The following is a 25,753-nucleotide window of genomic DNA, read 5'->3' on the forward strand; positions in this document are numbered from 1 at the left end:
TTTACATCGTTCTGAAGTTCTGAGTTTTCTTACTCATGTATGATACCTCTGTGTGTAGCCTTCAAGAGGTTCCATTTTTATGTCTATTAAACTTCGTTAACATGCTCCTTGGTTAAGGTTGCAATTGATTTCCAGTATAAAGCTTTATTTTGTTACTCCCTCTAAAATTCAGAGCGTCCCTGAGAGGGAAACTCTTACTTGGTGTCTCATACAAAAAAATGTTACTCATGGAGCTGCACAAGATGTGGGAAAGGGGCTTATCACTCCCTGTTAGCCCTTCATGGGGTCCAAAAAGCAGCAGGAAGGTAAGGGAAGTGGTTCTTCTCTTGGTTCTGCTCATCAAGCTTCCTACCCAGCCACATTTCCCTCCCCCTTTCCTGCACTCAGCAGAATTCTAGTCCTTATGGCACTATGAAGCCAAAAGGAAGAGTGACACACTTATGCCCTCCTTGGATGAGAACCCTGATCCTGAGGACCAACAGGAATTTGCAGAAGTAAGACTTCCTTTTTGAAGACCATGGGAAGTCTGCAGCATCAGGACTTCCCTCCACAGAATGTTGGGTTAGCAGTGGGGTGAGCAAGCAGACCAAGGGACCATTCCCATTAATCACTGAACCTCCTAAAGTCTGCTGGATTGAGCTTCCTCTCTTGTAGGCCTGGAAGGGTTTGTAGGAACAGGGAGCCTTTGTAACAGAATTTAGGACTGTTTTAAAAAAAATTAAGGATGTTCCCACACCCGAAAAGTTTGTTAAATTAAAATCAAGTTTGCAGGCACATATCAGTGATCTCAGTTTCAATAACATTAGACTTAAAAACTAAACCTCTGCTATGTTTCTACAAAATTAATTTCACCTTAGGAAATTTTTGTGTGTGGGATTGTCTTACTCGAGATGAGCCTAAACTGGAATCCCAAATTCAAACTGTCCAAAACACTAGGAAAGTTCACATTCAGTTCCAATGCTGAACTCTGGTGCTTGCATCATCTCTATGCCAGACTCTTTGCTAGTTGTGAATACAGAACCAACCATTTGCATTAATAGTTCTGCTAATAGAAGAGGACGTTGTTTTTAAAAAAAATCTCATTATTACCACTTAGAATCCAACAAAACATTTTATTATGCAAAATTTTACTTCATATTTATATATATTTGTATAGAAATCTTAGTATGTTAATTATTTTATTTAAAAAATGATTCTGTTCTCTTTAAAGGTTCTGGACTGGCAGTCCTGGTAGTGGAAGTCCTCTCTTAATTGACAGAATAGATACAGCACAAACAATGGCAATTGAAGCTGCTTCACATTTCCTTGCCAATCTGCCTCAGCCTTGACTTGGAAAGGCCACTTCTAGAAGTGACAGCATAGTTCAGCCTCAACACCAATTCAGTACTTGGCCACTCTGCTGAGAGTGTTAACAAGCGAAGCACATGAATAAATTATGGAAGAGCGTTCCTCTTTATGTTTATTCCCATTTCTGACAGGCAGATATAGTTTTTCCTAGTACAGATTGCATGCTATTTTTAGCATTCTTTGGATTTCCATCACTTTCTGTTTCAGTTCCTTTTTTCTTCAGTAATATCAACAGATGGATATTTCTTTCGTATTCCATAATGCTGGACAATCAGTAGAATGAATCCTTCCCAATGATGGGAGAGAAAGATATATCATCACAGAGGAGTATGAGGTTTGAGACTATTTTTATGTTGTTTTTTCCGTTCCACAGCTATACGCAAGGCCTGAAGAATCAAGTCTTTATTATTCTGGACATTGTAGTAACTCAGTTTTGCCAGCTTGTCAAAATCTTCCTCTGAATAGCGCAGATTATTTATATTATATGAACCATTGATATCGGCAACATCAATTTCACCTTCTGCCATCTCTGAGGGACTACGTTTCACACCTAGAGGAAAATAGCAATTAGGTTTATTATTGCAACATGATTATTGTCCTAGGCTTTATCAGCCATGTGCACACAATCAGTCACAGACCAGAGATTTCTCTCCAGTGAGATTTTATTGCTGTGAGGATGTTTTAGGAGTATATTTAGCTTAATTCACTACATGGCTGCCTGGATCACCACTCTCAAGACTGGTGGAAATTAGATTCCTGATGTGGTGAGGGACTGCATCATTCTTTGAGCACCTCCTACAGACCAGCACACTGGGAGACATTCATAGTGATCTTAGAAAAAGTTGCACATCCACTGCCAAATCAGGAGAGGCGTGTACCTTGATGGCAGTCAGCATACAGAAAGAGGGACTGGGGAAAAAGAGGAAGGGTGTGTTAAGAGATGAGTGGCAGAATGAAGTTTATTACAAAGGAGAAACAGTGATATTAATCATTAGGCCTCATGTACTTTGTGACAAGCTACATCTAAACTCTGTAGCAGGACGCCTGGATTCTGTGGCATTCTGATGCGATAGACTGGAAATTCCATGGCAGCTTCATTTAAGAAATGGATGCAATTTTAATTTTTAATACAAAAATGATTCAAAAATCATTACAGCAGCCCCCACATTGTTCATTTTGATATTAAATTCAATTTATTATATGATGTCCTCAAATTTTCCATTTTCAACGTAGGGTAGATTTTTGTATTGATAATGAATAACTTGTATTGTAGAAGATGTCCTGGGGGAAGCAGGAGGTTTTAGCACTTGGGTAGGGAACAGCTGAGACTTTTGGCACATAGGAGGCAGTTTGAGATTATGAGATAAGCACATTAGGTGGATATGGCTATTAAAAATGATCAGCAGTCAAGTAGTTAACAAGGTTGACATTTAAAACAGTCAATTTGAGGTTTCAGAGTCAAGAGCCCAGTGAAGTGAACAGAAACTGTTCACACCCCTCAGAGCTATTTTCCAAGCTGTCATCACTACATCACAGGTCTCAGGCTCTGGGGCTATAAAATTGCAGTGTACACGCCCAAGCCCAAACATCCATACTGCAATTTTATAGCCCTGCAACCTGAGCCCCATGAGCCCACATCAGGTGGCATAAGCCAGCCACAGGTGTTTTATTGCAATGTAGACTTAGTTCGGGATTTAGCTGGGGATTGGTCCTGCTTTGAGCAGGGGGTTGGACTAGATGACCTCCTGAGATCCCTTCCAACCCTGATATTCTATGATTCTATGATAGACATACCTGGTACTATAGTGAGGAGTCTAAAAGCAAAGTCTTTTACAGGCACCCAGCCAATCTAGGTTCATTTTAATGAAATTAAAAGTGGGAATCCAGAGAATGGATAAGCTCATCATGCTGGCTTTAGTAAAGTGATTGGCTGCTGCTAACTTACCAGGTGCTTTGTAGTTTCTGAAGGTGTCGTTCACTAGTGGGAAAAGAAGCACTACAGGTGTTTCTGGGCCTTCTTTGTCTCCAACTATGTAGCACTCCTTTGGACTTTTTGCTTCTTCTTCACCTGGCACAATTTTGGGGAAAGGGATTCCCTGCTCTGAGAAGTACTTAGAGGCTTTTATCAAAGGCTGGGTAATCACAGAGGGGAAAACAAAACATCAGACTAAGACCAAGATTTACTTAAGAGATAGACTTCAATAAGAGTGGACTAAGTCTTCTGGAGACTTATGGAGTAAGTCACTAAGCAACACGAATAAGGGTGGTAGCGTCTAGCGCACTGTGATCTATAGTTCCCACATCCCCCTTCCGTAGGGTAACCAGATGTCCCATTTTTAAAGGGACAGTACCATTTTTTGGGACTTTTTCTTATATAGGTGCCTATTACCCCCCACCCCCTGTCCCATTTTTTCACAGTTGCTACCTGGTAACCCTACCCTTCCTGCCAGAGCTGTGGCTGCATTTCAGGTGCTGGTGAAGTGATCCCTATGTATAGTTTACATATCACTTTGAGTTTGTATACCACACTGGATTCCTTCAGGGCATGAGGCACCATAGGTTGGTATATTATTATGTGGATGAATTAAGATTTTTGTGACAAAAGAACTGCATGTTAAGAACCTAATTGTGCAGGATTTACTCATGTGGTGGGTGCTCACTCACATGTATACTCCCATTGAAGCTCATCACTGGTTACCCAGTCAAGCCCTAAAAAGTCAATCACAGTTATTGAGATGGCAAGGCACCTTGGGTTCTCTGAATGTCTGATCAAACACTGGGATTAAAAAAAAGCACCAAATGCTTTTATTTGAAAGTCCAATCCTCGTGATGATATACACAAGTACTTGCATTTAGATATCTGGTGAAACATTCAAATTGTCTTTGCATGTATTTGAATGTCTGACCACAAGGATCAAACACTCAAATGGTTAGGGGTGTGTTTAACTGAATGTGCAGTTTCCCACACATAAAAATGTGTGTGAAAGCATGTCTATATCTGGAAGTGCACACCTATACATGTGGTGGCATGTGTAATTTTCAAGTGATTATAATTTCACTATTTCTAAACCGAATTTCTTCAAAATTAGCCAAAGTACACCCTCCCCACCCACCCCCTCAAGTTTAAAATCTTTCATGTTGGGATAATCCCAAAGTAGCCAGAATAATTTTTCCCATATGTTACAATACCCGTAACACATGTGTTAAACAAGTGAGAGAAAATTTTGCCCAATCCAGAAACTTGCACATCATCTCTACTATAAGTACTAAGGTGCCTAGCCACCCAGTGGAATTCACAAACCCTGAGTTTGGCAGGTTTCCTGTACAATGAATGGGGAGAGATAGGCACCTGAAAATAGGATCCACAAAAACTAGTTGAGGAGCTGCCTAAACAAGCAGATGCTGATGAAAGGGTTTTTTTCTAAGCCCTGCCTCTCTGAGGCTTATGCATCTAAATCCAGGCTGGATCGAGGCACCGATCTCTACTTGGGATCCAAAGCTGTAAACCCTCTCCTGGAGTCAGGCAACTAAGCCAGTCCTTGCTTAACTCCTAGTGAAAATGCTGGAAGGAGGAGACGCAGCAGCCTCTCTTATAACTTTTAATTCAATAGTTAGGGCATTCATCCAGAATGTGGGAGACCCCAGTTCAATCCCCCCATCTGCCTAATGTAAGGAAGAGATTTGAAAATGAGTTTCCTACTTATTAAGTGAGTGCCATAATCACTGGGCTCAAGGATATAGTGGAGGCTGCCTCCTTCCCATCCCTCCAACCCAAGTCGGACATGCTTTGAGAATGCCTACCAGTTTGGGCCCCTCTGGTAAGATAGCCATAGCAACCCATAGTTTCTCCTGGTTTGAGGATCCCGCTGAGGCTTGGACATGAGATAGGTGTCTGGCTGTCTAGCTGAGGCAGCAGTGCACATATCCAGTGGCAGAAACTTAAGCTTCTAGGGGACTTTTACAGAAATAATGTAGGTGTCTTAGGTGCCTGCAGGGTTAGGTGGTAGCTGAGCAGGGGTTTTGAGGCTCTAATTGGTGCCTATATTTTGGATTTAGGTGCCTAAAGTCAGAGTTAGACACCTAAGTCCTTTTGTGGATCTGGGCCTAGGTAGTGTTTTTTATACAGAGCACACAGTCCGGTGATCCTGAAACAAGGATTCACACCACTGGTAATACGAGTTTATTCCTGTTAGAAACAACTTTTTCTTTAAGTGTTTGGAAATGGAGAGTTAACAATTCTGGCAGCTGAAAGGGGGAATATTACTGAAGAAAAAGGCAAAAAGTCTGACCGCTATCTGTGATCCTGAACTGTAGTTGAAATGCAGGATGAGGTCCACTTTCCTCTCAGGCCTCATAAGTGGTGGGTAACTGGTTTCGAAGGCAAATGCAGTGTCTACCAGAGTGAGGTGATCTGCTGCTCCTGTCAGCTGGTTGGGGTGACAGTCAAGCTCACAGTCTACCAGAAAAATATTTCTTGTCAAGAGTGTGCATCACTGCAAGGGTAGGTGTTCTACTACTCTGAGGACAATACAGAGTTAGAGAGTGGAAAGAGAATTCAGCTCCCTTTTTGACTCCAGACACAGTTTTGTACAACTGTAGTTCAATCTTTTTGTTCTTCACGTCTGGGTTTCCTCATTCTGCCTTTTGCATTATTGACCTGCAGCAACCACCCTTTTGGGCAGCATAAAGTAATGCTTTCTGCAGACAAAGGGGCTCTAGGTTGGGACACACAAGACCAGAGTTCAATTCCCTACTCTGCCACAGTCTTCCTGTATGACAGTGGCCAGGTCACTTGGTCTCTCTCTATCTCAGTTCTCCATATGAAAAATTAGGATAATAGTACTTTCTTACTTCATGGGGATAAAGACAGGGAGGTGTCCAGATACTATGGTAGTGAGGTCATATAAGGGCCAAAGATAGATATATGTACATTTAGAGCAACTATACAGTTTTCTTTTTCCTTTCACTGGTATATGAAATATTACTGGTTTAAGACGAATTCTCTATATTTATAATGGGGAATACCGCCAGAGCCAGTAATATCTTACCTACCAGTAAAAAGGGAAAAAGACAACTTTTTAACTGCAACTACTGCATATATACTCACCCACACACATGCTACTTGTGATAAATTTACTCTTGAGGGCATTCTGTGCCAAAAAAATTAAAAATTCTGTAAGTTTTATTTGTCAATAAATAAATGCAGAGGCTCCAGCATGGCAGTGGGGAGCACAGGCCACTGGCTGCACAAAGGTGGAAGATCACCCTGCAGTCCCCCCACCCCCAGGACATGGACTCAGCAGTGAGGCTGCACCTGACCCTGACACAGCACAAGGCCAGGGCCTGCCCCAGAAACACCCTGGGGCCTTGCCCCTCTGCACCAGGTGCACCAGATGTGGGGCAGGCCAGCTCAACCAGGCAGGATCCAAGTGTGAAGGGACTCAGTGTGGGGGGATCCGGGTGTGGGATGAAAGGGTTCTCTGTGGGACAATCTGGGTGCAGGCAGTTCAGTGGGGGGGGGGGGTCTAGGTGTTGCGGGATCTGGATGCACAGTAGCTTATTGTGGGGGTTCCAGGCACAGGGGCAATAGGACTCTGCAGGGGCTTCCAGGTGAAGGTGGTTGGGGCTTAGCGGAAGGGTCTGGGTGTGGAGGTCTCAGCGGGGGAGTCTGGGTGCTGGGGGAGTGGGGCTTGGTGGGGTGGGGGTCTGGGTGCAGCAAGTTGGGGGTCAGTGGCATAGGTGTCTAGATGTGGGGGCTCAGGGTGGTGCGGGAAGGTGGGGCTCATCAGGGCGGGGGTTTGAATGCAGGGAGCTCGGTGGGGGGTGGTCTGGGGTGCAGGGGTGGGGGTCCAGAGGCAGAGGGTCTGGGTGCAGGGGGACTCCAAATGCACAGTTTGTGGTTCAGTGGGGTGGGGTTCAGGTATGGAATGTTAGGAGGGTTCTGGGTGTATGGGGTGAAGCTTGGCAGGGGTGTCTGGGTATGGAAGGTCCAGATGAATGGGGGTTGGGAGGATGGGGGAGCACCTCCTCATATAGTGACCCCTCCTCTTGCAGTTCAGTGGGGGGGGGTCTAGGTGTTGCGGGATCTGGATGCACAGTAGCTTATTGTGGGGGTTCCAGGCACAGGGGCAATAGGACTCTGCAGGGGCTTCCAGGTGAAGGTGGTTGGGGCTTAGCGGAAGGGTCTGGGTGTGGGGGTCTCAGCGGGGAGTCTGGGTGCTGGGGGAGTGGGGCTTGGTGGGGTGGGGGTCTGGGTGCAGCAAGTTGGGGGTCAGTGGCATAGGTGTCTAGATGTGGGGGCTCAGGGTGGTGCGGGAAGGTGGGGCTCATCAGGGCGGGGGTTTGAATGCAGGGAGCTCGGTGGGGGGTGGTCTGGGGTGCAGAGGTGGGGGTCCAGAGGCAGAGGGTCTGGGTGCAGGGGGACTCCAAATGCACAGTTTGTGGTTCAGTGGGGTGGGGTTCAGGTATGGAATGTTAGGAGGGTTCTGGGTGTATGGGGTGAAGCTTGGCAGGGGTGTCTGGGTATGGAAGGTCCAGATGAATGGGGGTTGGGAGGATGGGGGAGCACCTCCTCATATAGTGACCCCTCCTCTTGCAGCTGAGGAGTGATGGGGGAGGAAGCAGGGGAGGATGCTGAGCTTACTGCAGCTGGGGGAGGTTCCTGGGGGTGGGTCTGACACAGCCCCAGCCACTCCTTGCAGGGGAAGAGGAAGTCCCGTCCTCTCCTGCCTCCAGCCCAGCCGAGACTAGTAGCTGATCCTGGCTCAGGGTAGGAGCCACTGGCTGGGGTGTCCCCAGCCCTGCGGTGATTTACTTCTCCACCGGCTGCTCCAGGTGCCTGAAACGATGTATCTGCGCGGCTAGGGAGTGGTGTGACACTGTTCTTGCAGCTTCCCTTTGCTTCCCTGTTAGAAAGTTATTTTTCTGCGGGGAAGCAAAGAAATCTGCGGGTGACATAAATTCTGCGCACATACAGTGGCGCAGAATTCCCCCAGGGGTATATATTGCAAAGCCATGTGATAAAGGAATTATCGTGTACCTTTAACTGCCTTGTCTGCCCTCTGGCCACTAATCCATCCCCCGGGGACTTACATTCCAAACCTCTGAGAAGCTTAAATCAACCTACAAAAGAAATATTTTCTCGTCCTCTAAATGTGGATTTCCCCCAAAAATTATACATGCCCAAGGTGGGCAAGATTCAGTCATGCACCAATAACAGCCTTTCTATAAGTAAAAATGTCACAGCTTTAAAATCCATTATCAAAAACAAAGCTAAAAACAGGATATTTATATCACTGGGAAGGGGAGATTCCCAGTAGGAAACTGCATTTGCTTCTAGCCCTGCAGGACTGTGAGCTATCTTACTTAAAATCATGATGTATTTAGGTATAGAAAGGTTTGAATATCCTTTCTAGAGGCTTTTATGGCTTTCTCCAAGCCCTGCATAGTTAGAGCCATGGTAACTAAGACCTCTGACATTTGAAACACAGGGCCCAAAAAAATAATCCAAATGCACTTTTGAAAGCTGTCTAAAACATTCCTAGAGCAAATGTTCTGTAACATCCATGGCATATACAGAATATATGATACTGTGTTGTGGTATAAAGGTTTCCTAGGCATTTGTTTGGGAGGCAGAAACTTCAGCCTCCTCAATGTCTTGACAATCCTTTCCATATTTGGGGCATATCTGGAATATAAACAACAGCAATATAATAATAGCCTGCATAATTTACTCATGGCTTTGCCACTCATGGGTAATGGGTATATCCAAATTTATACCTGTGAAGCCTTCATATCAATCATATCATATCATATCATATCATATCATATCATATCATACCACACCACACCACCATGTATTACTACCTAGAATTTCTCACAAAGTAACAGAACTATTTGAGTCGTTTCAATCACTTCCACTAAGGACCACAGCTATCCACACTAAATTCCAGACCCCATCCCAATCTTTAAAAATGCAGCTTCAAATAGGAAGTTATCACCATACCTTTCCATCTAGAAAACTCATTCTCCAAGTAGTTATTGTGCATCTGGCAACCCTTTAGAAAATTGTGGATTTCTGAAACTGCTGGCCGCAACATAAGAACATCTCGAAAAACAGTTGAAAGGCTATCTGGGGGGGAGACCACCCGAGTAGTTAACTCGCTTGGCCTCGTAGGTAGAACAGGTTCTTCCTCTGCAGAGAAAATGATAAAAGTTTTGTATATCTGGATTCATTTTGGGGATAATCCTCTATAATAATAAATTATTATAGTATATGTTTGGCTTCATTTCAACTTCCTTCTCTCCTGACATCCAGGCTCTCCACCGAGCTAGTTGCTTATCTGTCTAACCTTTCCAAAATCTGCCTCCTCTTCTCAGTCAGCACTACTAAAAGCCTTGCCCATAATATAGTTCTCTTTAATCTGGTATACTGTAACTTCCTTCTCTCTGCCCCTGACCTTATCCAAGCCGACATTTTGCACCTAACATAATTTTCCTCTCCTGCATCCTTCCCATGTCCTCTCTCTCTCTCTCTCTCTCTCTCTCTCTCTCTCTCTCTCTCTCTCACACACACACACACACACACACACACACACACACACACACACACACACACATCTCTTTACTAACTTCCTGTCTCTCCAACAAATTCAATCTCTTTATTTTTGTTTATATATATATATAAAACAACAAGCTGCAGCTTACAAATGCAACAAGATAAAATGAATCATAATAATATTTGCTGCAGTGCTCTTCTTTCTCCACAATGTCTGTTGTAAGGATTTACTGTATCTCACATTTTGGTCCCCAACCTGCAAGCCCTTACTATTGAGTGTAGTGCTTTTTACTGACCATAGTGAAAAGACCCACAGTAACAAGGACTATATTATTCAGTAGTAAAGGTTTACAGAATTGGACCTTTGCACCATAAACTCCTTGGGGCAGGGACAATATCTTTTATTTCTGGAAAGGATCATGCACATCTATGCCGCTTTTTATTATTATTACTGTTATTATAATGTATGTCTTACATCTCTGGGAATCCTAATGAATGGTAAGTAAAACGATAAGGAAACATACCTGAGTGGGATAAAAAATAAAATGAATTCCTGAGTGGGATCAAAAATAAAAACCACTTGCAAACAGCAAAAACTAACAAAGGAAACAAGATTATGTTAAACCTCACTCGCAAGGAGAACACGCATCTGTTGTTTGGCTAGACAGAGAACATAGAAGAATGGTGGGCCCTGGAAGGATAAGCCCCACCTCCCATACTTTCAAGAATATTTTTTCTTATACAGCAACAGAGAGTCCTGTGGCACCTTTAAGACTAACAGATCTGTTAGTCTTAAAGGTGCCACAGGACTCTGTTGCTTTTTACAGATCCAGACTAACACGGCTACCCCTCTGATACTTTTCTTATACAGTTTACCCTCCTCCTGCAGGGGCATCTCATTTGCATCTATGGTAGATCTCATCAATTCTGCTTCTCAATCAACCAAAATGATTCCTGCACAGTAACTCAAGACATGGCTTTCCGCTTCATGTATTAGATAATAAATAAATTAGTAAAGTAATTAAATAAAATAACCCTAAGAAAAAGTAAAGCAAAAATGCAATGTAAAAATAACTAACCAATGTCAATAATTCTGTCTTGGGTCCATTTGTGCCAGAACTCTTCTGACTCAAAGGAGATATACCAGGCATCCATAAGGTTCAAGGAAAATACACTACTCCAGATCCCTGTGACATGAAAGAAATTTGACAGAGAATATTCTGTAACTTCAAAGCATTTTATTTAAAAGTTGCCTTCTGTCCTTACAAGTGAACTTTATTCAATTTCTTTCTGTTAGGAGAGTTCCATATAAAAAAGAAGCATCTCTCTCTTGCTCTGCATGCTCACATGTATAGTAAATATAAAGAGCACCATCTACTGGCATAGGCTACATAGTGCGTTTCATGAATTTGTAGGTTCACTATATTTGTTGTTGTTACACTGCAAATAGCTCCTTTATTAAAAAGATCATCAAAAAGATCATTTTCGTTCAAGACTCTGGTTCTTGCAGTCCCAAATTCTTGACTCATTTGGATTGCACTTCGGCTATAGATATGCAATCCAGGTTGGAAGCTTACTTTTTAAAAAAAATGACAGCTCAGATTCCCCACATATCTCCAGGAATTGGGCTTTAAGAAAAATACCAAGTATTGCACAACTTGGGTGGGGCTGGGGAGGGGAAATCACATGAATTGGCAACAACGCAAATACTACATTTCCTGAAGATTCGAAATGTTGGCCAGTTTGGGGGATTTGAATGAGGTCCAGGAGTAGCTGGGTCTGAGCAGCTGGGAGATTACATGTACACCAACCTGGGAATTACAAAGAGCACTTCGAAGAGCATTCCAGCCAATCACTGAATGTAGTTAGGGCTCACACGACCTATATTAGTCAGCATCCACTCTTTCCTGAGTGTGGGCAGTGTAAAGGCAGTTTGGTGCGGTCACTGAAAGCCTTTTCGAGCGGCTGTTGTGAAAGCTCCATACAGACAAATAGTCACAACATTGCTAATTTAATAGGAACCTGAAACTCCCTTTACATAAATCCTTTTTAGTTACAGCAATCAGGGTGAGAAGCAGGAAGAGTAAACCAGGGGCTTTCTCTTTCTATAGCTGTGTGCAGTGCTTATGCAAAAGGAAGGGAAGGAAATATTAGATTCTATTTACAATACAGAATTACCATATTAAGGCATCTGGTTACAACCCAGTTGTGCCCTCATAATTTTATATTATAACACAGTTTGATGAAGCTGTATAGACAGTACTGTGCTATAGTCCTATAAAGCTGGGGAAAAACACATTCCTGAGTGACATAAGTTTCACTCTCAGAAGTGTCAGTGTGGACAGCGCTATGTCAGTGGGAGAGCATCTCCCACCAACATAGCTATCGCCGCTCATTGCGGGTGGTCTAATTATGTTGACGGGAGAGCTCTCTCCTGCTGGCATAGAGCGGCTACACAGGAGATCTTACAGCATTGGTACAGCTATGCTGCTGTAAGCTCTCTAGTGTAGCCATGGCGTGAGTTAGTTTCCCAGACCTGAAGAAGAGCTCTGTGTAAGCAGGGCCGGCTCCAGGCACCAGCTTACCAAGCAGGTGCTTGGGGCGGCCACTTCGGAGAGGGGCAGCACGTCCAGCTGTTCGGCGGCAATTCGGCGGACAGTCCCTCACTCCTGCTTGGAGCGAAGGACCTCCCACCGAATTGCCGCCGCAGATTGCGATCGCGATCGCGGCTTTTTTGGTTTGTTTGTTTGTTTTTGTTTGGCTGCTTGGGGCAGCCAAAACCTGGAGCCGGCCCTGTGTGTAAGCTAGAAAGCTTCTCTCTCTCACCAACAGAAGTTGGTCCAATGAAAGATATTACTTCACGTGCCTTGACTCTCTAATATCCTGGGACCGATACAGCTACAACAAGACTACATATACATATGTGGTAGATATTGTTATTACTTTACTATACATTTTAACTGTAATTCATGTCTGTCACAGTGACGGTAATATTGCTAACCAGCCATAAATTGCTTCCTTGTGTGTCATCCACGCCACATCTCTTTTTAAAACGCATCTGAAAAACTACATGCTGTTTCATTTCTCTCTCATCTCTTTCTGTTCATTTCTCTGCTCTCTGATATTATTTATTACATTGTATTCTTTACATTTGTAAAGAGTTTGGGGATACAGTATGTGTAAAAGACTCTCCTTAGAACAGCTTTACTGCTTCAGAATATTAGACATACTGATGATTATTAGGTTATGTTTCAGTTACATTGCTGAATCAATCAGCACTAAAAGTCAGCGGTAGGACCATTCTATACCAGGGGCTGAATTTCATAGATTTGGGATCCAGAAGAGACTAGTACTTGAGCAAACTGCAACATTTTGAAAATTTTGTTCAAATAAAGCTGAAAACGTATCTTTCAGATGCCTTGTGCATGACAGTATAATGAAATCAGACTAATCTAACTCACTTAATTTCACTATAGAGAGATTTTAAATCTGCAGATCATGACATGCTATTGGTTCAGATACATCACCTTATACAGTTTCTAGAAGGTGAGACTGTACCAATTGCAGCAGCCATAAAACTGTGGTTTGCCAGTGACTGGCTTATGTTACATTACATTACATTTTTCCAGGACAATAAGTCACCTTCCAAGAAGCAGATCCGGGATTCTGGGAGCTTCTTCATCAGCCTACCCATGAAGAACTCACTTCCAAAATTCTCAGCGCGAATGAAGGCCCCATATTTAAGGAGTCCCACCTCATAGGGAGTGAACTCCATCCATTCTAAAGAAAGAGTCACAAGAAAAAGTGTTACTGCAGTAACCTGACTGCGGGTAAAGAAAAATATTGTTGTTATATAAATAAATTGAGTTATTAATGGAATAAGATTTTGGTTTCAGCCTCTTCATGGCAAACTAGTTGCTGAACTACCATATTTTCTAACTAGCCACTTTTATTCAATACAGATATAACAGTGATGAGCATGGAGAATGAATTCTCTTCAACCACAGGTGTCTGGAAAGCTCATGAGATTTCTGGTACTTCCTGATTCTGTGCAGGCCAGATAATCTTGTGATAATAGCCTGTCTTAATATTCTGCTTCTGACTGCAGGCAAAACCAGAAATATAGAGAGACACAAATTTAATTAATAAGAAATATAAGCCCACTTTTGAGTGAATTAAGAAGGATTCTTGCATTAAGTTAACCAGTTTGCCTAACCCTAAGATGAACCCTGTTAGATTTAAAGAAAAATAAATGCCTAGAACATAATTATTACCTCTAAAATCTCGATTGCTAATTTTGTCCTTCACATTGAGAACAAGGTAGATGGGCAGGGGATTCTGACCATGACTTAGTGCTTGTTGCTGATCTGTGAGTTTATGCTGGTCTTCCTGTTTGGAAATAAGATACATAACTGAGGAAAATTTAAATGACATAGGGACCTACCACTGTATTAGGGCTTGGAATATTACAATGAAATGCCTACTCGATTCCAACCAGGTTCTCCTCTATGGGCTTGATCCTGTAATGTGCTGAGCACTCTGTTCCTGATCCACCAAAGCACATAAGCATGTGCTTAACTTTAAGCATGTGAGTAGTCTCATTCACTTGAATGCTTAAAGTTGTTTAAAAATCAGTTTGCCAAGGTTTTGTATACTGAAAAATTCAAAGATTCCACTGGTGAAAACTGTCATTTTTTACCTTTTGCTTATTTTAAAAAAATGGGCCCACACACACTTTTAAAAAAAAATTCTCAGTTGAGAACATGCATGAGTCATTTCATCCAGAAAGGGTAAATGTCACAGGAAAGCCACTACTACAGCACAACTGTACAAGAATGAAGAGCCCAGGTACGATATGGTTTAAATCTGTAGTGTGGCTAGAACTTAACTGTTTCCATTGTGGGCACAGGTGACTTGCACCATGCAGCACTGACCAATAGAGGGCAATGCTGGCTGGGAACAGTGTTAAGTGCCAGCCTGGCTGCACAAGGTGCTGATTCAGCACCTCCCTGAAGTGGCTTCATGGGGAGGGTGGCACTGCTCCCCACACCCTGGTCTGGAACCTTGAAGGAGGGCAGCACTGCCAACATTACCTGCCTTTCTTTGGATTGAATTCAACTCTGGGAGCAAAGGGTTTTGCTAACACAGAGAAATGATACTCGCATCTGTCTGCATCAGCAGTCACAAAATTCTCCTATTGTCTTTTAATTGGAGGGAGTTGAAATTTTGAATTTTTTTCAATGACCTTGTGGAATAAGTAAATAATAATGAATAATAAAATAGGGGATTTTATGTGGGTGTGTGTTTTAAATGTAGAAAGTTTTGATGGAAATGGTTAAATCTGAAAAAGTTTGGTCATCCAGTGAAATTTGTATTTTTTTTTATTATTATTTGTCTGATTTGGTTCTTTATGTTGCTAATTTTCACTGCTCATCTCAGAGTCACACTGATTGTTTTTCAAAAATGGGGGGGAGCGGGAATCATTTTTAAAAATCAAAATTAATTCATTTAGAAGAGTTACTGATTTGGGGAACAAAAAATGGGGATAGAAAAATTCCGTGGAAAATGAAACATTGAACCATTATGGACAACAACAAAATGAAAATTCATTCATCTCAGTGAGTGTGCTGCCTCCTCCTCCTTCCCTAGCCCACTCTCAGTTCCATATGCCCGTGGAGTCATACGTGCTGCTTTTCACCTCAGCGTTACATGCTGTGGCATGCTTGGAGTGTGTCTGTTTCTGGCTCCCCAGAGAGAATCAGTCCTACTTACAGCTGTCTGGCAGGCGTTCAGTGAGCCTCTCCTGGTGGACAAGAGATTCAACCTGGCCAGGACACTTACACTAGCCTCTTTTGTGTCATTTTCAATATGGTAGCTACTCCCCTCCAGGGCCGTTGCAAGGAAGTTTCGCGCCCTAGGTGAAACTTCCACCTTGCGCCACCCCCCCACCCAGCTAACCCCGTCCCCCCATGGCAGCTAACCACGCCCCCCCCCCCACCAGAGGAGCCCCCCCGCGGCAGCTAACCCCGCCCGCCGCGGCAGCTAACCCAGCCCGCCACCCGGGGAGCTCACCGCCCCCCCCGCCCGGGGAGCCCCCTTGCAGCAGCTACCCCGCCTCTGCAGCTAACCCCGCCCAGGGAGCCCCCCCTCCATGGCAGCTAACCCCGCCCGGGGAGCCCCCCTCTGTGGCAGATAACCCAGCCCGGGGAGCCCGCCCTAGCTCACCTCCGCTCCACCTCCTCCGCTGAGCATGCCGGGGCCGCTCTAATTCTCCTCCCCTCCCAGGCTTGCGGCGCCAATAGGAGGAGAATTAGAGCGGGGGCTGTGTGCTCACCAGAGGAGGCAGAGTGGAGGTGATCTGGGGCGGGGAGCGGTTCCCCTGTGCGCCCCCCCCCCCCGTTACTGCGGGCAGCCCTCCCCGCGCCCCCCGCCCCAGCTCACCTCCACTCCACCTCCTCGCCTGACCAGGCTTTTAGGCGCCCTCAACCACTAGGCGCCCTAGGCGGCCGCCTAGTTCGCCTAGTGATTGCACCGGCCCTGCTCCCCTCCCTCACCTATCTCCCCAGCCCCCTTTCTCCCTCATACTAGGCTTTATCTCCCAGACACAATACTACCCACTAACCTGGTACAAGGTGGGATGTGAAGAGAAGGGTAGATGGCTTTGGGGAAGCATTTATGGGGCGGTAGTGTGTGGGGGGGTGAAACTTCCTCAAAATTGCACATGGATTTGAGAGCACTTCGAAAAGTAAAAGCAGCTCATATGCCAAAGGGTTTGGGCCGCATTTTGGGAACCGCTTGACGAAACAATTCCAAATTTGCACCACGTGCTCTATCCCAGCTCCACTTGTAGCATACGCATTATCAAGGCAATCTCTCTATGCATAGGGGTTTTAAGGCACATTGAAAAATCAGCTCTTAAAAAAGAATTTTGGATTTTCTAGAGTTTCCATGGGTAGGGGGTTTCTTTCCTGTTTTTTGAACAGGTCTAATTTTAACATATACATGATGCAGTCAACAAATAAAACTTATTTGTGTGGATAACTCTGCAGCCATGTTGAGTGGGTGTATCCAGTTAGGGTTTACAGTTTATCCTCATTTCTACTTTCAGAAGATTAGCTACTTAGAGGAAGACTCTGAAAAGGGCAAATGTTCTATAGTACCCCATCATGTAACATGGCTTCAATGATGAGTCCCCACAGATCTGTAAAACATATCTTGTGCCCCTCTTGTTTCCGCTGGTGCAGCTCCTTTACATAGTATTTCAGACGATCCACGGAAAAACAGGCCAAGAACTTGTTTTTGATCACGTGTTTCCGAGCATCACTGACTGATGCCTCCATATCCTTCTGTGACCAGTCAGGATCTTCATACAAATTTGACATTGTCCTGAGAAAAGGAAATATAAGGAAAAGTTGGGGTTCAAAATTAGAGCTCTTTGAAACCCTCAAGTTTTGGCTTAGAGAGCATTGGACAACATTTCTTGATTTCAGATTGGGTGCGTGGGTTTACACCTTGATGTGCCTTTTGGGTTTGAATGAAACCAAAAATCTCAGTGAAATGTAACTAAATTTAACTGAAACCACCAACTTTCACAAAATGTCCATTAAATGGGCTCAGACTTGCTTGACACCCAGTCCAGGTTTGCCAAAAGGTTTGTGAATTTCAGCAAACAATTTGGAAGCCTAGCTCAAGTTTTGGATTTGTAACAAACTCCCCAATCCTGATTCCACACCTTCCCTGCAGCAACTACATTGCTTAGGTACATGAAAAAGTGATATTAGGGTAGTATTAACACCACCAAATTAAAACAAGATTGTTTTAATGTGATGGGTGTGGCTGCTTTATTACAACAATCCATTTCGCTAAGAGTTATATATTATTTATTAATTATTATTTCCTACTTGTGCTGGTGGTGTAGGACTGTACATTTATTAGCACCAGGTCTCCCTTGGTTGCCTGTAGCTTCAGATGCTCTAATCTCTCTAATTCACTTTGCTACTTTTCCAGTGTTGATATCATTCACACATGATCATGGATGATAGCAAATATTGGTAAACACCTAACAAAGGCTGACATGAAAAAGCCACACTAGATGAATAAAGCTGCTTGTTAATTATAATTCTGGTGGCCAAAAAGGCCTCTGGAAACCATAAACAGTGATGGTTTCTTGGTTTGTGTATGCAAATAATAATAATTAGATATTTAAACTAGGTTACAATGTGCACATGCATAACTACTTGGAGACTAATAAACATTTCACCACTCTGGAGATTATGTCTTTAATTAATTTCTTTGTGTCAGAAGCTTGGTCCTCCTTACCATGTTGTGCCAGATAAACCAGTGATGTATGAAATACAGTCCAAAACATTCAACTTCTGGATACTCAACAGGTGAGCGTACATTGCTGTCAGTGCTCTAGTACCACCACCTGTTGTCATGACTGCCACCACGGGTACCTATTCAGTGCAAAAAAGCATACATTTAATGAAAAATAACTATATGGGTGGGGACAATTAGTGATTAGAACAGAGATGAGTAGAAATTATGTTAAGAAGTTCAGGCCCTGATTAAATGGTAAAAATATTGTATATGATCAGTTTGCAAGCAGAGACATGATCTGAATTAACCATGCTGCATAGAAATAACTGGAATTGCTCTGAGTTTTCTGTAACTTACTGCTTAGCAATTGAAAAGCAAAGGCTGTCGTGTTAGGCATGGAATTTTAAACACGGAGCATAACTGGAGACTAACCTCAATACTTTCAATTCTCCTAAAAAATCCTCTACATCAACATAAAAATACAGGAATTGTTATCTCCTGATTATAATAGACTTGTACTAAATGCAATAAACTATCACTGTTGTGACCTTGTCAGTAGATATTTGTCATCTAGGAATATTTTTTTTTTAATATGGAGATATACTTATCTCATAGAACTGGAAGGGACCCCAAAAGGTCATTGAGTCCAGCCCCCTGCCTTCACTAGCAGGACCAAGTACTGATTTTTGCCCCAGATCCCTAAGTGGCCCTCTCAAGGATTGAACTCCTAACCCTGGGTTTAGCAGGCCAATGCTCAAACCACTGAGCTATCCCTCCCCCCCTAGGCTGATGTGCACAGGCAGAAATTGTGCACCCACATGGCCCCACAATATGCCAACATTTTTATGGCTGACCTGGAACAACGCTTCCTCAGCTCTCGTCCGCTCATGCCCCTCCTCTACCTACACTACATTGACGACATCTTCATCATCTGGACCTATGGGAAGGAGACTCTGGAAGAATTCCACCACGATTTCAACAGCTTCCACCCCACCATCAACCTCAGCCTGGACCAATCTACACGGGAGGTCCACTTCCTAGACACCACAGTACAAATAAGTGATGGCCACGTTAACACCACCCTATACCGAAAACCCACCGACCGCTATGCCTACCTTCATGCCTCCAGCTTCCACCCCGGACACACCACACGATCCATCATCTACAGCCAAGCACTGAGGTACAACCGCATCTGCTCCAACCCCTCAGACAGAGACCAACACCTACAAGATCTTCACCAAGCAGTCTCAAAACTACAATACCCGCACAAGGAAATAAGGAAACAAATCAACAGAGCCAGACGTGAACCCAGAAGCCTCCTGCTACAAGACAAGCCCAAGAAAGAAACCAACAGAACTCCACTGGCCATCACCTACAGTCCTCAGCTTAAACCTCTCCAACGCATCATCAGTGATCTACAACCCATCCTGGACAATGATCCCTCTCTTTAACCGACCTTCGGAGGCAGGCCAGTCCTCGCCCACAGACAACCTGCCAACCTTAAGCATATTCTCACCAGCAACCACACACCGCACCATAACAACTCTAACTCAGGAACCAATCCATGCAACAAACCTCGATGCCAACTCTGCCCACATATCTACACCAACAACACCATCACAGGACCTAACCAGATCAGCTACAACATCACCGGTTCATTCACCTGCACGTCCACCAATGTTATATATGCCATCATGTGCCAGCAATGCCCCTCTGCTATGTACATTGGCCAAACTGGACAGTCACTACGTAAAAGGATAAATGGACACAAGTCAGATATCAGGAATGGCAATATACAAAAACCTGTAGGAGAACACTTCAACCTCCCTGGCCACACAATAGCAGATGTAAAGGTAGCCATCTTACAGCAAAAAAACTTCAGGACCAGACTCCAAAGAGAAACTGCTGAGCTTCAGTTCATTTGCAAATTTGACACCATCAGATCAGGATTAAACAAAGACTGTGAATGGCTAGCCAACTACAGAAACAGTTTCTCCTCCCTTGGTGTTCACACTTCAACTGCTAGCAGAGGACCTCACCCTCCCTGATTGAACTAACCTCGTTATCTCCAGACTGATCCTTGCCAGCATATTTATACCTGCCCCTGGAAATTTCCATTACATGCATCCGACGAAGTGGGCATTCACCCACGAAAGCTTATGCTCCAATACATCTGTTAGTCTTAAAGGTGCCACAGGACTCTCTGTTGCTTTTTACAGATCCAGACTAACACGGCTACCCCTCTGATACATGAAAGATAAGTTGGCTCAACTAACACTAAAGATAGATACCATGCATTGGGCTAAAGACACTGCTGGCACAAATGGTAAATTTAGCCTAAAGTCTTTAAGGAAGTATCATTTTTGTTCAGAGGTGTGGATGACTTTAAACCTGCCCAGTGTGTACCTTGTGTAGTCATTTGCACTTGCTAAGTGAGTACAAAGTAGTTGTAAACACAACCAACTCAGAATGGTAGTATTTTGCACCCACGTAGCACAGGTGCAAATAGAAAGTCAGGTTCAAATCAATTGTAAACAGTGAGGCCTGGTCTGCATTACAAAGTTAGGTCAACACAAGGCAGTTTATGTCGACCTAGTTGTGCATGTGTCTACACTTACATTTGTCTCCCACCAATGTAAGTGTTCCATTACGCCAACTTACTAACACCACCTCCTCAAGCAGTGTAGAGCCACAGTCGATATACATAGGTTGATGCAGTGTGAGTGTAGACACTGCGTTACTTATCTCAACCCTAACTGTCCTCCAGCATCTGTCCCACCATGCCCCATAATGTCTGCTCTGGTCTCAATTGTGGACTCCCCAACCCAGGGGTCATAGAATTTTTGAAATTCCTTTTTCTGATTGCCCGGCTTGGCAAGCACCCCTAGCAGCTCTCCATTGTTGAGTTCAACTGTCCAGCTGACCATGCCAGCTCCATGCTCCAGACGTGCTCCTGCCCAGAAAAGACAGGAGATATTGGCCCTCCTAGGCCTGAAGAGGCTATGCAGGCACAGCTCCACACCAGCCATAGAAATGTCAACATCTATGAACAGATTGCTCAGGGGATGCAGGAGAAGGGCTATGACAGGGATCAACAGCAGTGCACAGTGAAAGCCAAGGAGCTGCGGCAGGCATACCAGAAAGCCAGACAGGCAACACTCGATCTGCTGTGCCACAGACCTGCTGCTTTTATAAGAGCTGCATGCTGTACTTGGCAGAGACCCCACCACCACTTCCCACACCTCCATGGATACCTCCATGGAAACCGAGTCACAGGATGTGCACAGTGAGGTGGAAGAGATGGTGGATGAGGAAGAGAAGGAGGAGTATGGAGGACAGGCGACCTGGGGAATCCAGCTGCACAGCGAGCCGGGACCTGTTTTTGATTCCTTCCACAGTCCTGCCAGTAAAGCACGGGTGACCCCAATGCAGGGGAAGGAACCTTGGATAAGTGTATAGATACATTTTCAATTAGAGGGATGGCATCCCCAAAATAGCAGGGACACATCTTTTGACTTATGATTAATTTACTTGTGCTAGAAGAGGTAGTGGTACAACCAAGAGATGTAGAGTTGCTATCTGTGTTTCATTCCCCTCTAGAATTAGCAGAGGGGGCCATGCAGAGAAGTTTGTTTATGTACTCGGGGATGTCCCTTGAATCCTCCTGAGAGATATTGATGAAACTTTCATGGAGGTACTCTGCAATCTTCCGAAGATCTGCCGAAGATCTTTATATCTTTCTCTGCGGTAGGACTCTTTCCCATGCCACTCAGTGATCAGTTCAGCAGGCACCATTGCAGTACACAGACTAACAGCATACAGGCCCAGGCAGCTTTGGAACACCAGCAGCAGCTGTGCTCTCTCTGCCTTTGTTACCCTCAGGAGTGAGATATCAGCTAAAATCACCACCACCTGTGGAAAACAGTGCCAGTATGCAGTGGCAATGCCCTATACTATTAGATTCATGCAACCAAACAATTCCCTCCACATTTCCTCAACCCTCGGCAGGCCTGGTTGGTGCTGTGACTGGCACCATGCGCAAGCAATCCCAAGCAGAAGTGAGAACGTAGTCCTTAAAACTTTAGGGGAGCCAGGGGAGTGAGGTCAGCATCTTAAGTTTCACTTTCTGTAATGAATAGACTGACAATGGTACCTCTGTGTGTTTTATCTGCAGCTGGTGCCATTGCAGCTTTTAAGGTCTCCCTTTCCACACCCATGTAACACCTGAGCCAGATAAGGAGAAAGAAGAGGACTCGGGATGACACGTTCAGTGAGATCCTGCAAGCCAGTGCTGCTTCAGACAGAGAGCACAGGGCTTGGATGATGAACATTGCAGGCAGACTGGAGAAGGAATGAGGGGAGAGCAGAAAGGCCCAGGAGCCCAGCAGGAAAAGGAGAGGGAGATGCACCAGAACATACTGGGGCTTGTCAGGCAGCAAACACAGATGTTGCAGGCTCTGGTGGATCTGCAGATTCAACAATTCTGGGCTTGCCTCCCTCTGAAGCCCATTGAGAACTCAATATCAGGACCCTCTCAATGTTCCATGTGGCATCAGGGGTTGCTGCACTACCCCCACCACTCTACTCCAGGGGACATTAAAGACAATCACAGCTTCACATATGCCAACCATGGCTTTCACAGGTCAGTGTATGTGTAGCTGAAATGGACATAAATGTTCTTTACCCTTCATACGTTCTGTTCTATTAATTTATTATGGTTTATTACATTTTTAATGTATTTGTTTTAAAATTGCACTTTTTTGCACTTATTTTGTTACAGAATAAAATTCTATTATTTGGAACATAATTCATCTTTATTAGTTCACAACATATGCTGCCGAGAACTGAGCAGTTCTGAAAGCGGCCAATTACCTGTTACTGCACAGTGCTACACAACTCATAGGATTAGTCACAAACAAAATTAATAGGTGCATTGACATTGTCATCTTCCTATGTGTACAGCAATCACCACACAATTCCTACCAGGCCACAAAAGAGCAGGGCTAGGTAGAGCACACTACAGCCTAAGTTCCCTCTAAGCTGCGTGGCCACGCAGCTGCCTATTAAGCCCTGTGCAGGGGCTCAGGCTTGCAGCAGGGAGAGATACCTCTCACCCAGCATGGACCAGCCGTGGCAGGGAGAGGCACCCATCCCCGCAGGCCCCCGCACGGACCTGTCACACATCACCTCCATATTCGTGCACATAACAAAATTCATTCTGCACATGGACATAAAAAATTAGAGGGAACACTGACTACAACACACATTTCTCTAGCTCACTGTTAAAGTGGTCTTTCAAAGCCTCCCTGCGCCTATAGCTCCGCATTGAGCTCTTCTAATAGCCCATGTATCTGGCTGTTCAAGTTCAGCAGACAGCAGCTCCACCTTTGTCCCAGTGGAAACATTTCCCCCTTTGCTTCACAGATATGATCTACGACACAGCAGGAAGCTATAACCATTGGGATATTTTTCTCACTGAAGTCCAATCTTGTGAGTGAACAACGCCAGCATCACTTCAAACAACCAAAAGCACATTGAATTGTCATTCTGCACCTGCTAAGCCAGTAGTTGAATCATTCCTTTGTACTGTTGAGGTGGCTGGTGTACGACTTCATGAGCCAGGGGAGCAAGATGTATGCTGGGTGCTCCAGGATCACTACTGGGCTTTCATCATTGAAAAGGTAAGCATCTGGTTGGGAAAGCAAGTCTCTGCTTGCAGCTTTCTGAAATGTCCTGTGTTCTTAAATATATGAGCGTCATGCACCTTCCCTGACCAGCCCACATTGATGTTGATGAAGCATCCCAGTGATAATCATAGAAAAGTAGCCCTTTCTGTTGATGTACTCTGTGGCAAGATGATCTGGTGCCAAAATAGGGATCTGAGCTCTGTCTCTCTCTCCCCCTCCCCACTCTCCGCAGTTTGGGAACCCCAGTACCACAAATCTATCCATTATGTCCCGAGGCATTGCTGAGTCACAGTCCTGCACCACACGTCAACAGCCCCCATGGTGGATTTCCTGACTCCAAATTGATTCCCGACTGATCGGTAGCAATCCAGCATTGCAAGTTTCCACAGTGCAATCGCCACTCGCTTCTTCATTGTCAGTGCAGCTCTCATTTTGGTGTCCCTGCACTGGAGGGCTGGGGCAAGCTCAGCGCACAGATCCAGGAATGTGGCCATGTGCGTCCCAAAGTTCTGCAGCCACTGCTCGTCATCCCAAACCTGCATTGTGGTGCAATCACACCAGTCAGTGTTTGTTTCTCAGGCCCAGAAGTGGCACTTCACCATCTGCAGCTGCTCCATGAATGCCAACAACAACCTTGAATTGGTTCCCACTATGACCCGTGGCAATCTGTCCTCCAAGAAATTATTATGTTCCCTACTCATTCGATTCTTCTTGCAGCTCTGCAAATACTGCAGGATCATGTGCTTGCAACACTTACGACAATAGTGCAGAGCTGTGCTGACTCCATGCTTCTGTCAGATATGGTGGACAGCGTGAAGTGTGGCGTGGGTTTGTGGGATTTTGAAAAAAAAGGCGCAAAAATTATGGGATACAGATAACATTATGGGATGGAGACAGTTGCAAACTGGGAAGTTGACCCCATGTTCCCAATTACTCCTGTGCAACTCATTTAAGCCCCATCATGCATTGCCAAAACTTCCCAAAAGATAGTGCGCTGGATGGTGGCGAGTTGCACAGAGAGATACCTACTCATGGTGCACTGCACTCTCTATCAACACAAGCACTCCTAGTGACTATGCACACCACAGACACAAGGAGCCAAGTATTTACACACACAAGCAATGTACTAACTGCAGTGGTGGTTAGCCAATGTAACTAGAGGCAACATGAGTTTGTAGTGTAGACATGGCCTGAGTGACAGAAGTTCTGAGTCTGTCTGCATGGTCTGGCTGAGAAGATGGTTGGGCCTAAGAAAGCTTTTGCTGTAATTCTGAGAACATGGGCCTAAATCATCTTGGTATTTAATATCTATATCTATTAAAGCAACACTCTTTAGGAACTGTACATATAAGTAAAAAGATGTTATTAATGTCATCTGTGACCACTCATTTCCTTCCTAAAAAGTAAAACCACCCACTTCTTCACTTCCTGACCGTCTGGAGATTGTGAAAATAGAGAACAAGATGCCACATTTTGGTGCCCAATTGACTGAGCACACCTCTGTGAGAAGGAGTGGGAAGGATTCTGCCCCACATACCTCATCATCCTGCAGGTCCTCCTCTAGCTGGAGAACCTTTTTCAGAGCAGCAGCAACCACCTTTTTCCTTTTATGCAGGAAATGCTGCTCCTCCACACACAGCTCAAACCCCAAGCGCACATCTAGGTCTTCCCGGCTGGAACACAGGAACAAATATTATACGTTATGATTTGTATCTCAAGATGTACTACACCTCTACCCCGATATAACGTGACCCAATATAACATGAATTCGGATATAACGCGGTAAAGCAGTGCTCTGGGGGGGCGGGGCTGCGCACTCCGACGAATCAAAGCAAGTTCAATA

The 25,753-nt window shown here is 44.4% G+C and overlaps 1 protein-coding gene across 1 annotated transcript in view; it reads right to left on the reverse strand.

The window, feature by feature from the left end:
- Window positions 1-1,664: 1,664 nt before the first annotated feature.
- LOC135877750 (cytosolic phospholipase A2 epsilon-like) overlaps window positions 1,665-25,753 on the reverse strand; it is a 67,209-nt gene continuing 43,120 nt past the window's right edge. Inside the window, exons 13-22 of the mRNA XM_065403303.1 lie at window positions 25,448-25,583; window positions 18,224-18,360; window positions 17,065-17,290; window positions 14,179-14,293; window positions 13,547-13,684; window positions 10,984-11,091; window positions 9,353-9,541; window positions 5,637-5,803; window positions 3,293-3,479; window positions 1,665-1,897 (exon numbers count right to left, since the gene is read on the reverse strand). Of these exons, the coding sequence (XP_065259375.1) occupies window positions 1,665-1,897; window positions 3,293-3,479; window positions 5,637-5,803; window positions 9,353-9,541; window positions 10,984-11,091; window positions 13,547-13,684; window positions 14,179-14,293; window positions 17,065-17,290; window positions 18,224-18,360; window positions 25,448-25,583 (1,636 nt within the window). The remainder of the gene's footprint in view (window positions 1,898-3,292; window positions 3,480-5,636; window positions 5,804-9,352; window positions 9,542-10,983; window positions 11,092-13,546; window positions 13,685-14,178; window positions 14,294-17,064; window positions 17,291-18,223; window positions 18,361-25,447; window positions 25,584-25,753) is intronic.

Source organism: Emys orbicularis, chromosome 4 (assembly GCF_028017835.1).
Source record: "Emys orbicularis isolate rEmyOrb1 chromosome 4, rEmyOrb1.hap1, whole genome shotgun sequence".
Classification (NCBI taxonomy): domain Eukaryota; kingdom Metazoa; phylum Chordata; order Testudines; family Emydidae; genus Emys; species Emys orbicularis.